The following is a 13,965-nucleotide window of genomic DNA, read 5'->3' on the forward strand; positions in this document are numbered from 1 at the left end:
TTTCTGTTCTTTTTGGTTTCCTTAATTCTTGTGCTATTCTTAGGTTAATTACTGTCAGTGCTCAAAGGGGAAGAAAAACAGGAAGCAGTCAGCCTCGGGAAATACCATCCTACCTCATTCTGCTTTGAGCTCTGATTAATACTTTCTTTGAATATTTTACTCTCCAACCTAGTGGGCCATTTCCCTCCCATTCTTCCTTCCTGCACCTCATATTTTCAGAGAGCAAACCTGCAGGAAAGGTCCTTTTCATTTGACTTGTGTACTGTAGCCTGTCTCTGCCAGCAGTTTCTGGGGGTTCTTTTTAAGCATCTCACATGCCCCAGGCACCAAAAAGCCTTCAGAGGCCTTATGAGAAGACAGGGGAGTGGCAACAGCCAAACCTGGTCCCTCACCACCATCTGTTCAGTTGTTTGCCACCTGCCCTCAAGATTGTGCCCCAAAGTGGCTCATATAATATCCAGCAAACACTAAGTATAAACATTCAAAACATATTAGAAAATAGAAATGAGAACGTAAAAATCAGTCCATAAAACCATAGTGTAAAGCCATGCAAAAAAAGCAACCCTCATTTAAGGGTCTAAATTAAACATTATATAAAACAATATTAATAAGCCAATGTAATTAAATAACTGAACAGATGAGAAAATGATATCAACACAAAAATGGAAGAACACCATAGAAATCACCCCCCTGTTCCAGATCCTGTTCCTGTATCCAACCGTTTGGTTACTGGACTCAATCGATTCTACACCATCCAAGGATCTCACCCCCATCTCCCAGCTGCAGCTCCCTGGCTCTTACCCGAGGGGGGGGGGTCCTTTGTCCAGTGTTATCATGGACTTTCTTAGCCAAATGGCAACCAATAACTTTCCTTCCACACTCCCCCACCAAACTACGTATTGGTAAGAATCCTCCCTCGTGCTGGAAGATGGAATGTTTCTCTGCAACCACAAAGACTTGAATCGGTTGCGGGGGGGAATGATAGTAGAGATTTGTCACATTTCAAGTACACCTCAACACCAACATGCAAAACATCAAACTGTAGACTACAGTTGTACCCTGGAAGTTGAACGGAATCTGTTCTGGAACTCAGTTCGATTTCCAAAATGTTTGGAAACCAAAGCGCAGTTTCTGCTTGGCTGCAGGAAGCTTCTGCAGCCAATCAGAAACTGCGGAAGCCCCGTCGGACATTCAGGTTCCAAAGAACTTCTGCAAACCGGAACAATCACTTCTGGGTTCGCGGCGATCGGGAGCCCAAACGTCCGAGTACCAAGGCGTTCGGGATCCAAGGTACGACTGTATATACAAATATCTAGGTTTCATATTGGCAGATTATCGCAGCTATCAAGAAAGATGTTTGTTTGGTGGAATCCCTCGGGCTGTTCTGCTTAGGTTCATTTAACTTTAGCCCCATTGGGGAAATGACAGCAAGGTGGTCTTTAAACACACACACACACAAACACACACACACAACACACACACAGAGGCAACTGTTGTTCAGATAAATCTGTAGACTGTGAGGCTTCAGCTACAGATGTTTTCAATGCCATTTTGTCTAGTCAGGCTGTGGAGCCTCTGGCAAAGGAGAACTAGGGCTCTGATTATGAGTGTGGTTGTGTAGAAGAGGAAAGTTCAGCAGCTGCAGCATTTTTTTGGTGTGTGTTTACCAAAGTTCTCTTTTTTATTTTTTGATGTGTGTTTACCAAAGTTCTCATGTTTTTCTCAGCTGTGACCGTTATGGTAGTCACAACTTCCTTGGCCACTCTAGTTGTGGGGGGGGGGGGAGCCACATCTTGAAAGATCAAAATGTGAGCAGTTCATAATGATCGTGGTCCTCATGCCATGTATCCCATGGAGACCTCCTGGGGGACAAGCCAATTGCGTTACTGAAGCGCTATTTACCGTGCCTTAAAGTTACGCTAATTTCCTTAAAGTTTAATGCGAATATCTCTGGGATTGGCTTTTACCCGCTTCTGTTATCTTTGCAGTATTTATTGCTGTTTTTCCCTTTCAAGCTCTTTTGCTTCAATTAAATCTAGTCTCCGGCCCAGTATCAGGCTTCAGGACAGGCCCAGAGACCGGAAGTAATAGCCGTTAATTATATTCAGTTATTTACTCCAAAATTTCCAAATATTTTACTGTCTTGGATATTAGTCCTTTCATTTTTCCTTCCGTTGTTTAAATGGAAGAGGTCCAATCATTTCTGATTGTCCATTTTTGTATTCTCAAGCCCTTTGCTTTGAATTCTTTTCAAGCCAATAAGTTTGGTGCTCGGCCCAGGGCTGGCGTCTAGCCCAAAATTAAACAGTAGTGTTTATTATTTCACCACTCCAGATTACATTCCTGCTTGGAAAGTTTCTTAAGGACTGGTCTTTATTCTTTGCTTCATAAAACTTGTTCTTCAGAGTGAGAAATCCACCTTTTAAAATATTTTCTCCGGGAGCTCTCAGTTTCTGCTGCTCACTCCATGGCCAGCAGGGCCTGCCCCCAACCATCTTTCTTTTTGCAAAGCAGCAGAAACAGGTTCATTTCATTAGTGGGAAAGAGCAGGCTTGAACAAGCTTAAAGGTTTTTGTTTTTGTTTTACTAATCATAGAATCATAGAGTTGGAAGAGACCACAAGGGCCATCCAGTCCAACCCCCTGCCGAGCAGGAAACACCATCAAAGCATTCCTGACAGATGGCTGTCAAGCCTCTGCTTAAAGACCTCCAAAGAAGGAGACTCCTCCACACTCCTTGGCAGCAAATTCCACTGCAGAACAGCTCTTCCTGTCAGGAAGTTCTACCTAATGTTTAGGTGGAATCTTCTTTCTTGTAGTTTGAATCCATTGCACTTACGACCCCAGAATAATACTTCATACTAGGAGGCATAGCCTGTAGCTGGTTAGAAATTCATCAACTCATACATTTTCTCAACCAACCAAAAACAACACACTCTTTAACCACTTTGGAGCAAATAGTTGACACCATTAACCAACTGGGAAAAGGAATAATGCCCCAATTGCGCAAGGTACCAGTTCATTTGGCTTTCGCCCTGCTTACTACATTGAATACTACATTGGAAAAGGACTTTGGGGGAACTCTAGATGAGCAACACTGGAATAACATTCTGAATAGTGTCTTCTTTAGAACTCTCTTGATAAAACGTGAACAGGGAATTTCTGTAACCTGAAGCACCTGTAACCCGAGGTACCACTGTAGGGGAGTCACCCCCCTATCTTTTGGGTTGTCCTTTTCTGAACCCAGCAAATAGCATTACCGAACCCAACGAAATCCAAAAGTGATAGTTTTCTTTTTTGAAATCATTTTTATTTGATTTTTGTTGTTGTTTAGTCATTTAGTCGTGTCCAACTCTTCGTGACCCCATGGACCATAGCATGCCAGACACTCCTGTCTTCCACTGCCTCCCGCAGTTTGGTCAAACTCATGTTCGTAGCTTCGAGAACACTGTCCAACCATCTCGTCCTCTGTCGTCCCCTTCTCCTAGTGCCCTCCATCTTTCCCAACATCAGGGTCTTTTCCAGGGAGTCTTCTCTTCTCATGAGGTGGCCAAAGTATTGGAGCCTCAGCTTCAGGATCTGTCCTTCCAGGGAGCACTCAGGGCTGATTTCCTTAAGAATGGATAGGTTTGATCTTCTTGCAGTCCATGGGACTCTCAAGAGTCTCCTACAAATGTAAATTAATCACAATATCAAATACATATCAATAAAATGAGATTTTTCTGAATATTCAAACTCCCCCCATCCCCTCCTTGGGTCCTATTGTCACCATTTAGAACTGCATATTATATCATAGTCTATGTTTTGTATCTATCCATATTGTCCATAGTATTTGTTACATTACAAGTGAGATTAAAATCCTGTTAATGTTTTCACCTGCTTATAGTGGTCTCCTAAATAAATTATAAACTTTCCCCATTCTTTCTTGAATTTCTTGTCTTCTTGGTCTCTCAGTTTTCCGGCCAGTTTTGGCATTTCAGTGTAGGCCAAGAGCTTAGTTTGCCATTTTTCTCTGGGGGACGGGGGACGGGGACGGGGGGGACTCTTACTTTCTTCTTTCCATCTCTGAGCTAGTAGCATCCGTGCTGCTGTAGTTGCATACATGAAGAGTCTTTTCTTCCTGTTGGTACCTATAATTCGTAATACAAAGGTGATATAGTTAACCTCTGAGGGGTATGCAGCTCTGGGACTGTCAGGCTCTGGGACTCTCAGACTCTTATTCTTAGGGTTGTGAGTTCAAGCCCCACCTTGAGCAAAAGAACCCAACTCGTACATTGCAGGGAGTTGGACTAGATGACCCATGTGGTCCCTTCCAATTTTGAATTATATATGGAAGCACATGATCTACTCCAAGCTGATCTTGCAGAATATGACTGCAGTGTGGTAGGGAAAAAAAGGAAGTGGCTTGCGAGGCACTTCCAGTGGTGCTCAACTGTGCATCACAGAGTTTGTGTACATCAAAGGGAAGAACTGCGTTGCAGAGCCATGTTGCAGCCTCCCTCCGAGATCTTCATTCCGGAGACAGCACACATCTTGGGGGAAACAGGACACTGGACTACAGGGCTAGGTGCTCCTTCATCATGAGGCTCTCTTTCAACATCCTCTTTATCGGTTGGTATCTCAGATGAAAGGGTGAAGGGACCGAGGGGTGGAAGGACCAGAGACTCAGTTGTGGTTCCTGCTGCTCAGCTATATTGCCGCTAATGCAATCATCTCCTTTCCAGGATTTCTGCTGGCTGGACAGTGGCAGATCTCTGGAGGTGAGTCTCCTCGGGTGATAAATATGAACATGGGGCAAGGGGAAGATGGAATGGGGGCAGAGTGGGAACTAACTGTAACAGTTTCCCCCAACCAAATCTGTTTTTCTTACTTGTGCACGCTAACAATGGAGGTCTACCAAATGTTCTCTGATCTACGTAAATCTTAAAGATAGAAGAACATCCCATCCCTATTTCTTTCTCTCTCTTTTTTGGTCAAAATGTATATTTATTGATTTTTTCAATATTTCAATATTTCAAATCATTTTTATTTGATTATACAAAAAATGAAATTGTAATAATCCAAATGCATATTGATAGACAGTGGAACCTCGGTTGTTGAACGCTTTGGAAGTTGAACGTTTCAGCTCTCAAACGACAACCTGGAAGTGAATGCTTCCATTTCCGAATGTGTCTCAGAAGTCGAATAGCTTCCAGGGCGTGTTTCTCCATTTTTTCAATGGATTTTGCCGACCGGCAATTGCGCCTCGGTTGTTGAATGTTTCAGAAGTTGAACAGTCTTCTGGAATGGATTACGTTTGACAATTGAGGTTCCACTGTATAGAGATTATTCTGAATATCAGGACTTAACCCTACACCCTCCGTGGGTCCTATTGTCAACATTTACAACTGCATATTATTTCATAATCTATATTTTATATCAATCCATATTATCCATGGTATGAACCCCTTCCCTATTTCTTTGCCTTTAGGCAATCTACACACAAAATGCAATTCCCCCAGTGTAACCTTACATTGAGCCAGTAGACATGATGGCTACACCTACCTGCACTGCCAAAAGCAGTAAACTTCTGAATACCAGTTGCTGAGAATCACAAGTGGGGAGAATGCTCTGCTGCTCTCAGTCCTGCTCTTGGGCCTCCCGCAGACATCTGGTTGGCCCCTGGGGGAACTTGCATGACAAAGCTTGAGTAGCTACAGTAGAACAGAGTGCCTTCTACCAACTCATTCTGATAAGCCAATGAGGTGGCCTTATGTTCTGCATTACAGAGGGCAGTCCTCTAATTGAAAAGCTGTCCAAGTTCAGTTTTAAAAACCATAAGAAGGGAAAGCAGGAGGGGGTCTTGAAGTTGCCCACCCACCGTTAGCAGCTGAACAGTGGAATGAGCACACACAGCTCACCGGACCACAGTCTTCCACAGTAGAGTGAAAATAATGCATATTCATTTAAAAATTAGTAATTACAGTCGTACCTTGGTTCTTGAATGTAAGTCCATTTGACTTCTGAAAACGTTCAAAAATGGAGGTGCGGCTTCTGATTGGCTGCAAGAGCTTCCTGTGCTCAATCGGAAGCTGAGTTGGAGATTCAGCTTCCAAAAAATGTTCGCAAACAGAATACTCACTTCTGGGTTTGCAGCCTTCGGGAGCCAAAACGTTTGAGTCACAAGGCAGTCAAGAACCAAGGTATGACTGTATTTATAAATGTGGATCTTCCCATATAAATTAGCATGTGGTAAAGTCAGGGCCTTATTTTGTCTTCCTCTTTGGCGATCCATCTTCCAAATCTCACATTTGTTCTCCTTTTCGGTCCAGGACAAATTTACCCTGAACCTTCCATCAGAGCGTTTCCCAAAAATGTGTTCAGCCTGGGGAAAAATATCAACTTACAGTGTGCAAGTAATTACCAACAAATTGCAATCTACTATCTGCACAAAGAAAGTGGTTCACCAAGTCATTATTCAATGAACGAGAGGCGTGCAGCTGTATTTCAGATTGCCAATGCCAGAATTTCAGATGGCGGAACATATACGTGTAGCTATTGCTTCCAATCACGTTATGATCGACGGTGCTCATATCGTAGTGATCCTGTCCAAGTCTACATAAAAGGTGAGAGCCTGGCTTAGCTTTTTTATGCTATTTTCACAACTGGCATCTAAAGGGAGGGGGGAGAGAGAGACATTATGCTGGCCATAAGGCAGTGGCTTTTTCCACCTGCCTCGTCCCTCCCTCCAGCCCTAGCACCCTTTTCCAGATCATGACTTTAAGAACAGCAGAAGCAGCTGGGAAGAGAGAACTATCTGACTTAAACAGCTATCTGACGTTTAGAAGATATCTGAAGGCAGCCCTGTTTAGAGAAGTTTTTAATGTTTGATGTTTTATTGTGTTTTTAATATTCTGTTGGGAGCTACCCAGAGTGGCTGGGGAAACCCAGCCAGATGGGCAGGGTATAAATAATAAAAAAGTTTGTTTTTGTTTTGAGTTTTGGTTTTTGGGTTTTGTTGTTGTTGTTTTGTCAGTTCTCCACTAGTACTAGATATTGCAGAAATTACGTGATCTTTGTTGATTCTGGTTTTCTGAACGCCATAAATTCAACAAAATCTCTTAAGCAGTGCTTTTCTTTTACGGGGGAAAAGGTGCCAGTACTGTGTGCCCTTAAGTACCTCCGGGAAAAAGCATTGTGAGTCTTAAATAAAAATTGCAATGACATAGTTATATACACATGATATTCAGTGTAGATGCAGATAAGACCAATGACCCCAAATACTTGGTTCTTAAGTCTTTCTACAGTGTTCACTGAAATAGGCAACAGAAATGTAACTCAGCTTATAAGATTTCCTGGATCTGCCATATTGAACTGCAGCAAACAGTAACTCTTCTCAGGAACCCATCTCCCCCCTAGCCTGGCCAATGATGGGTGTTGTAGGCATGTGGAAGGTACCAGGTTAAAGGTAAAGGAACCCCTGACCATTAGGTCCAGTCGCGAACGACTCTGGGGTTGCAGCGCTCATCATGCTTTACTGGCCGAGGGAGCAAGTGTACAGCTTCTGGGTCATGTGGCCAGCATGACTAAGCTGCTTCTGGTGAACCAGAGCAGCACACGGAAATGCCGTTTACCTTCCCGTTGGAGCAGTACCTATTTATCTTCTTGCACTTGGTGTGCTTTTGAACTGCTAGGTTGGCAGGAGCAGGGACCGACCAATGGGAGCTCACCCCATTGTGGGGATTCGAACCGCTGACCTTCTGATCGGCAAGCCCTAGGCTCTGTGGTTCAACCCACAGCGCCACCCGCGTCCAATCTCTAAACTGCAGTTGTAAACAAAAAACTTAGAAGCATCAAGTTCTTATGAAGCATTAAGTTCTTATGCTCCATCCTTGGGGTTTTGCATTCTCCCAGAACATGCAAACCTCTCCCATATGACAGACTGTTGCCTGGGACTCATTTGAGAAGGCTGAACTGCAGCTTTGAAATCTCACTCTTGTTCTTGTCCATGTGCAGGACAGCTGTATCCCAAGCCTTCCATCGTAGTGAATTCAGCTGATATGCTTGTCGAGGAGGGGAATGTCAAAATCAGCTGCAAGGCAGAAAACAACTTACTACCACAATGGCTCTTCTCTTTGCATATACAAGTGGGTGCAAAGAGGCAGCAGAAAAAACTGACAGAGAAAATCGCAATCAAGGAGGCTGTATTTGCCTTTGACAATGCCCAAGAATTCCAAGGGGGTCTCTACCAATGTAGATATTGCTTCACAACAGCCTTCGCTGATCTGTGCTCAGGTTTCAGTGACAGCCGATGCATCAACAGAATAAGTAAGGTTCAAAATAAATCCTCCTATTGTCACAAAAGGGTCTAAAATGGGAGTGTTCTGCATTTTCAACATGTGTACATCCGGTGGAGAATTTGCATAGAATAAAATATTCCGGATTGGCTGGGATTGTTTTTTTTTAAAAAAAATTTTATTGGTTTTTTTATATAAAAACAAACAAAACATAAAATACAACAATATATCTATTTTCTGTCCCTCCATCCTCCCTTCCCCCACCGGTCCACTTCTGCCACCAGTAGGACCAGTAGGCGTTGAGAGCCGAAGGGGTCCACTTTAAGGCTAAGTTCGTCCTCCACCCCTCCTCCACCCCCGGCCCCCCCTGCCACCAGGAGGTTAGGTGCGGAAGAGTGGCATGGTTTGGATTTCCCCCAGCTGTTCCTTAAACACACACTAAAACAAACAAACAAATAAGTTTACCAATTCATATATCTTAACATTATACTTATGGGTTCCTCAGATCTCTTCTTCCTGGTCTTCCTAGTTTCTTAACATAATTATGGCGGATTTTCTATTCATAACTAAAATCTTTTCCTTTAAATATTCACCTTATCCTCCTCCTTTTTCGTGCCCCCTCCCCACGGATCCCCTCCTGCAACGAGGTGAATCCATGAGGTGCGGCCTTCCAAAGGAGATCCATTTTTGTGTCTGGGTTTCCCTCCCCCCCTCCTCCCCCCTCAGAGCACCCCCTGCCACCAGGTGCTTCCAAGTGAAGAGAGGAAGAAAGGTGGCTCTCTGCCCAGACACCTATCAAACCATAAGCATTTAATACAAGTCTAAGATTCCTTTCCCCAGCCATTCTTCTCTTCCTCCAGAAAACCCCATTTTTCTATCTACTCCTTTTTCTAATCTACGTCTTAACCTTTTACTTTTACTTACCCCCCTTCCCTCCCCTGGTGCCTTTCCCCCAATCGGATCAGCATTTCCTTTAACAAGCCAAGATTTCAGAAACCGTTGTTCATTCAACCTGAATATCTCTTAACTAAAATTTTTCATCCCACCCCACATCTTTCCCATTTGCCTGTCCAGGCCTCTGTCTCCCCCTCTTTCTGCCTTTCCTTTCCCTCTGTTACACATCCCCAGATTTCAGTCTTTCCAGGGTTCTTCTTTTCTTGAAACTTTATTTCATTTTGTTTCTCCTTGATGGCGTCTTTTCTCTTTCCAAGTCCTTGTTGTGCTTCCTCCAGGTCCTGTTGTTTATAATCCAACTCAAATTTGGCAATATCAACTTCTTGTTCTTTACTCTCAAGCTGGCTTTCAGCATTATCCTCTAAGTCCTGATCTTGAACCAAAGTCTCTGTACATGATAGACTGGAGTATTGCAGTGTCCTGTGAATGTCCTTCAAAATTTCCAAATAGTTCAACACAGCCTCCTGGAAGCTTGGTGAATACATTGTTTTCATTCCTTCTTTTGACCACAAGCAGGCAGGAGATTAGGGGGCAGAGCACACTGGAAATTTCCATTCACCGAACGCTCCCCTACATCTTGGCTGCTCCTTCCATTGTCTTTAACTTTTCCACAACAAATCATCTCATAAGTCAAAATGCTTCTCCTTTAATATAATCCTGTAGCCAATTAAACTTTCAATGAATTTTTATAAATTTTTCTTATCTTTTGACAGCTTTGACAGCTGTCAAAAAATTTCCCCCCTTTGCACTCTTGCTGTTCCTCAAGAGGTGCCGGCTCCGGGGCTTGGGAAGGGGTAGAAAGTCATTCTTTCTTTTGGGTACAAAAACAAAAGTATTCCTTTCGGCTTTGGAATATTTAATGCGCCTCTTAATTAACCATTAGGAAGAGATTGACTTCCGTTTTTTTGAATCTCTCCTATTTTCCGGATTAATATTTTTAAAGTCCAAAAGTCCAAATGGCGATTTCACTTACTTTGTAGAAATCTTTTGTTTTCTTGGAAGAATCCGCCGCTTGCCGGGTAAGGACTCGGAGCTTCGCTTCAAGGAGGTAAGATGGATCCCAAAATGGCTCCCGCGACTCCACTCCACTGGCTCTCGATCGCTCTACTGAGCTCTCGGGCAGCGGAGGAATCGCGATCGGAGCGGCCGCTGGGTTCTTGAGTCACCGGGACGCTCTTCCCGATGCTTTTGTGGGGAGTCCGCTCGCTCTGCGGACTTCCCCCCCCCTCCGCGAGGCCAGGGACTTCGGAGCTCGAAGTCCCTGCGTCCTTCTTCGCCAGCGCGACGGACCGGAAGCCCGGATTGGCTGGGATTGAAGGAGGGAGTGTGGTGTGCATGGGTCTTGGAAACTTCCGGTTGTGGGAAGGAAGGTGTTTGTAGAGTTTGTTTTTAGTGTTAAAGCGGAAAGGGGTCAAACCATCGCAAGAGGTGTTGAAATTTTGGGAGGTTGGATAGTTACAATGGAATGGTCTCGGTGGTGGGGTGCACATTTTATTCTTATTTATTTATGATTATTACTTTGGATAGATATAGATTAGATAGATAGATAGATAGATAGATAGATAGATAGAGATATAGATATAGATATAGATATAGATAGATAGATAGATGATAGATACATAGATAGATAGATAGATAGATAGATAGATAGATAGATAGATAGATAGATGATAGATAGATAGATAGATGATAGATAGATAGATAGATGCAGACCTTAGTCCTTCCAGATGTTGCTGGGTCCTAGCAAGAGTAGCCAATGGCATGCAGGTCTGCAACATCTGGAGGGCAATTCTCTACAACTGTTCCAGACATCTTAAACTAAAGACAAAACAGTAGCAATCCCTACGTACAACCATTTTTCATAAGCAAAGAACCATTCTAAGCATTTTTTAAATTATGTATTAAAAGTCTGTTTGTTTGTTTGTTGAATTTATACACTGCCCTATACCCAGAGGTCTCAGGGTGGTTCACAGAAAAGATCACAATATATAAAATCAAAATAAAAACAATAAACCAAACACCCCCCAAAAGAGTCATATTTTTAAAGGGTATAGTTCTAGTTTGCGATGTGCAGCAGATATTTTGCTGATCTGATCAAAAGTAGCAGAGTGCAGGGGAAGAATATCAAGGCACTTACCTCCATACCATTCTCACGGTGTTTTCTTTGCACCCAGATCCCAGCCTGTCCAAACCCTCCATCAAAGTGCTGCCTGACAAACATATTTCCCCAGGACAGAATATCACCATCGAGTGCCAGGGGCCAGAAAAGGGTCTGAACTTCTCCCTATACAAATCTGGGGAACTGATAACATCGCAGGTGGCGGAGTCAGAGGGAAACAGAGCTGAGTTCCTTTTCCTCAACGTGGAGTCGGAAGATGAAGGAAACTACACCTGCCAATATCACCGCTGGGGAAATCCCTTTGCCTGGTCAGAGACAAGTAATGCCACGGAGCTGGTTGTAAGAGGTGAGAAGATTGGTTTGGTACTTGTCTTTCGCCTGCCTTCCGTCTCGCTCCCTGTTGTGTAGGAGGCAGGAGCTTCAGGGGGCCTGAGACTCCCACTGCAGGGAGGAGGGGAACCAGCTTCTTAGCCTCCGTAGGCGCCACTTCTCTAAAAGCAGGATCGGAAATGAAACGGGATTGCGTTCGGAAGGGCATATTATCATTTGCATCCCATGTTAGTCGCACAGTGTCCCAGCTTGACCAGGAGAGAGACTCTCAGGGCCTTGCTCTGCCTGAGAAATTGGAAAGAGATAGCCAAAAAAGGTGATTGCCAGATTACTGGTCCTTTTGGCTCAGGATGCTGACCAGCATGGCCAGGGATAATGGGAGCTGGAGTCAAACGCATCAAGTTGGGGGAGGCTTGTGGCAGTAGATGAGGGGTCGGCAACACGGTGCCTGCAGTATCCCTTCCCACCCTCCATTTAAATTAGGCTTCAAAAAGCATTCTGCTCTGTCCAGTATAATTGGTTGCAGTGTGTGCTTGGTTGTGAGCGGCCTGTGCCAGTTTCTCTGATTTGTGCATGTGCACGAAAAGGTGCTTTCATTTGGATAAGTGAGAAGGATGTCACAGAATGGCATGTTGGCTAACAGCTGCTTTCACCATGAGTTGAAAGTGCACAGTTTGGCAAGAGAAAAGAGAGGGCAAGTTTTACATTTATGAGGAAACATGCATAGGATTAGTCTTTGCAACCGGTTGGCTTCATTTCAACTGAGTAAACCTTTAGACTTAACTATACTAGTAATGGTGACACAGGTGGTGCTGTGGGGGTAAACCACAGAGCCTAGGGCTTGCCAATCAGAAGGTCGGCGGTTTGAATCCCCGTGACGGGGTGAGCTCCCGTTGCTTGGTCCCAGCTCCTGCCAACCTAGCAGTTCGAAAGCACGTCAAAGTGCAAGTAGCTAAATAGGAACTGCTACAGCGGGAAGGTAAATGGTGTTTCCATGTGCTGAAAGGCAGCAAACATTTCCACTGCATTCAGAGGTCCACTCACCTTTTTTTCTTTTCCTGTACCGTTCAAAGATAGACAGGAGGAGGAGGAGGAGGAGGAAGAAGAAGAGGCCTGCTGCAATGCTTGCCCATATTATTGTCTTGGATTCCTCAGGCATATCTGCAAAATAATTCATGTCTTGTGTGCCAGCACTGCATATGTTTTAACTTAGCACCTGCAGGCAGTGTCAGAAGCTGATAGGAAACAAACCTGCTGTCAACAGAATCATAGAATTGCAGAGTTGGAAGGGGCCCTAAGGGACATCTAGTCCAACCCATGCAGGGGTCACCAACCTCCCCACCTGCCTTCACAGCCAGCAACTGAGTAACTCTTCTCTGTCTCACTCTGCAGCAGACACTTTTCCATCCATGGAGAGCAACATCCGCCTGGGAGTTGCTGGCTTGGTCCTGCTTTCCTTGGTGCTGATCGTGGCTGAGTTCATGTGGAGCCAGCAAGGCTGAGAAGCTCTGACTCGACTCAGTTCCACAAGTCAAGACCCTTCCCTTGAGGCATCTGAGACAAGCAAAGCCACAGGAATCCCATAGAGACTGGTTTCATTTCTTGTTCATCTGAAGGCCAAATTTCTATTCTGTGATAACACCAAGGAATCTTTTCGGAAGGGGGTGGGGTGGGGTGAGAATCCTGGAGGCTTCTGTTTCCTGTGCCTTTTTTGAGCTTTTTTAAAAAAAGTTAGTTCTGGATGTTGCAGAATTCTTACCATAAGATTTTAGTTTCACTTTATAGCAGGGGCAGGGTTAGCCACTGATGAAAACTCAATTTCAGTATACTGGGGGAAATGGCACTTGAGGAATGGGGTCCCTGAGACTACAAGGAAAGACTGGCTAGAAAAGATTATGGGGGTGATACTGGCAGACAAGGTTGAGGCTGAGGGCTCGCCCTCACTTCTGCAATCCCACACCTAGAAAGTGTGTGGGTTCAAGCAGTTTTCTGCATGTTTTGTGCTTTCTAGGCACGGGTCGGAGTGGTTCTGCTCTTTTCCTGCCACTTTCCCCAGAAACCCCCCTCCCCCCCATTTTGGGGCTGAATTTGAGCAAATATCAGTCCATGGAAAACCCAATTGACATTTGCTCTAATTCGCTACTTAAGATTGGGTTTTCCACTTGGATAAGCAGAAGCCTAGATGAGTCCTGAGAGATTGTCTCCAATCACACAGTGACACGCACACACACACACACACACACACACCTTATCAAGAAACTTCCAGGACTATGTACATAGTAATTCG

General features: G+C 44.3%; 1 protein-coding gene across 1 annotated transcript; it reads left to right on the plus strand.

The window, feature by feature from the left end:
* The first annotated feature begins 4,468 nt into the window (after window positions 1–4,468).
* LOC118095490 (immunoglobulin superfamily member 1-like) lies at window positions 4,469–13,897 on the plus strand. Its single transcript, XM_060281628.1, has 6 exons — window positions 4,469–4,610; window positions 4,724–4,759; window positions 6,311–6,604; window positions 7,995–8,306; window positions 11,404–11,694; window positions 13,071–13,897. The coding sequence occupies exons 1-6, from the start codon at window positions 4,580–4,582 to the stop codon at window positions 13,178–13,180; spliced, it is 1,074 nt and encodes a 357-aa protein (XP_060137611.1). The 5' UTR covers window positions 4,469–4,579; the 3' UTR covers window positions 13,181–13,897.
* Window positions 13,898–13,965: the final 68 nt, after the last annotated feature.

The sequence above is a fragment of the Zootoca vivipara genome, chromosome 13 (assembly GCF_963506605.1).
Source record: "Zootoca vivipara chromosome 13, rZooViv1.1, whole genome shotgun sequence".
In the NCBI taxonomy this organism is placed as follows: domain Eukaryota; kingdom Metazoa; phylum Chordata; class Lepidosauria; order Squamata; family Lacertidae; genus Zootoca; species Zootoca vivipara.

Coding starts and splice junctions, on each gene's coding strand:
- LOC118095490 (XM_060281628.1), top strand. CDS start 4,580: ATGAGGCTCTCTTTCAACATCCTCTTTATCG. Junction 4,611..4,723: donor TTTCAACATCCTCTTTATCG/GTTGGTATCTCA, acceptor TCTCCTTTCCAG/GATTTCTGCTGGCTGGACAG. Junction 11,695..13,070: donor CACGGAGCTGGTTGTAAGAG/GTGAGAAGATTG, acceptor CTCACTCTGCAG/CAGACACTTTTCCATCCATG.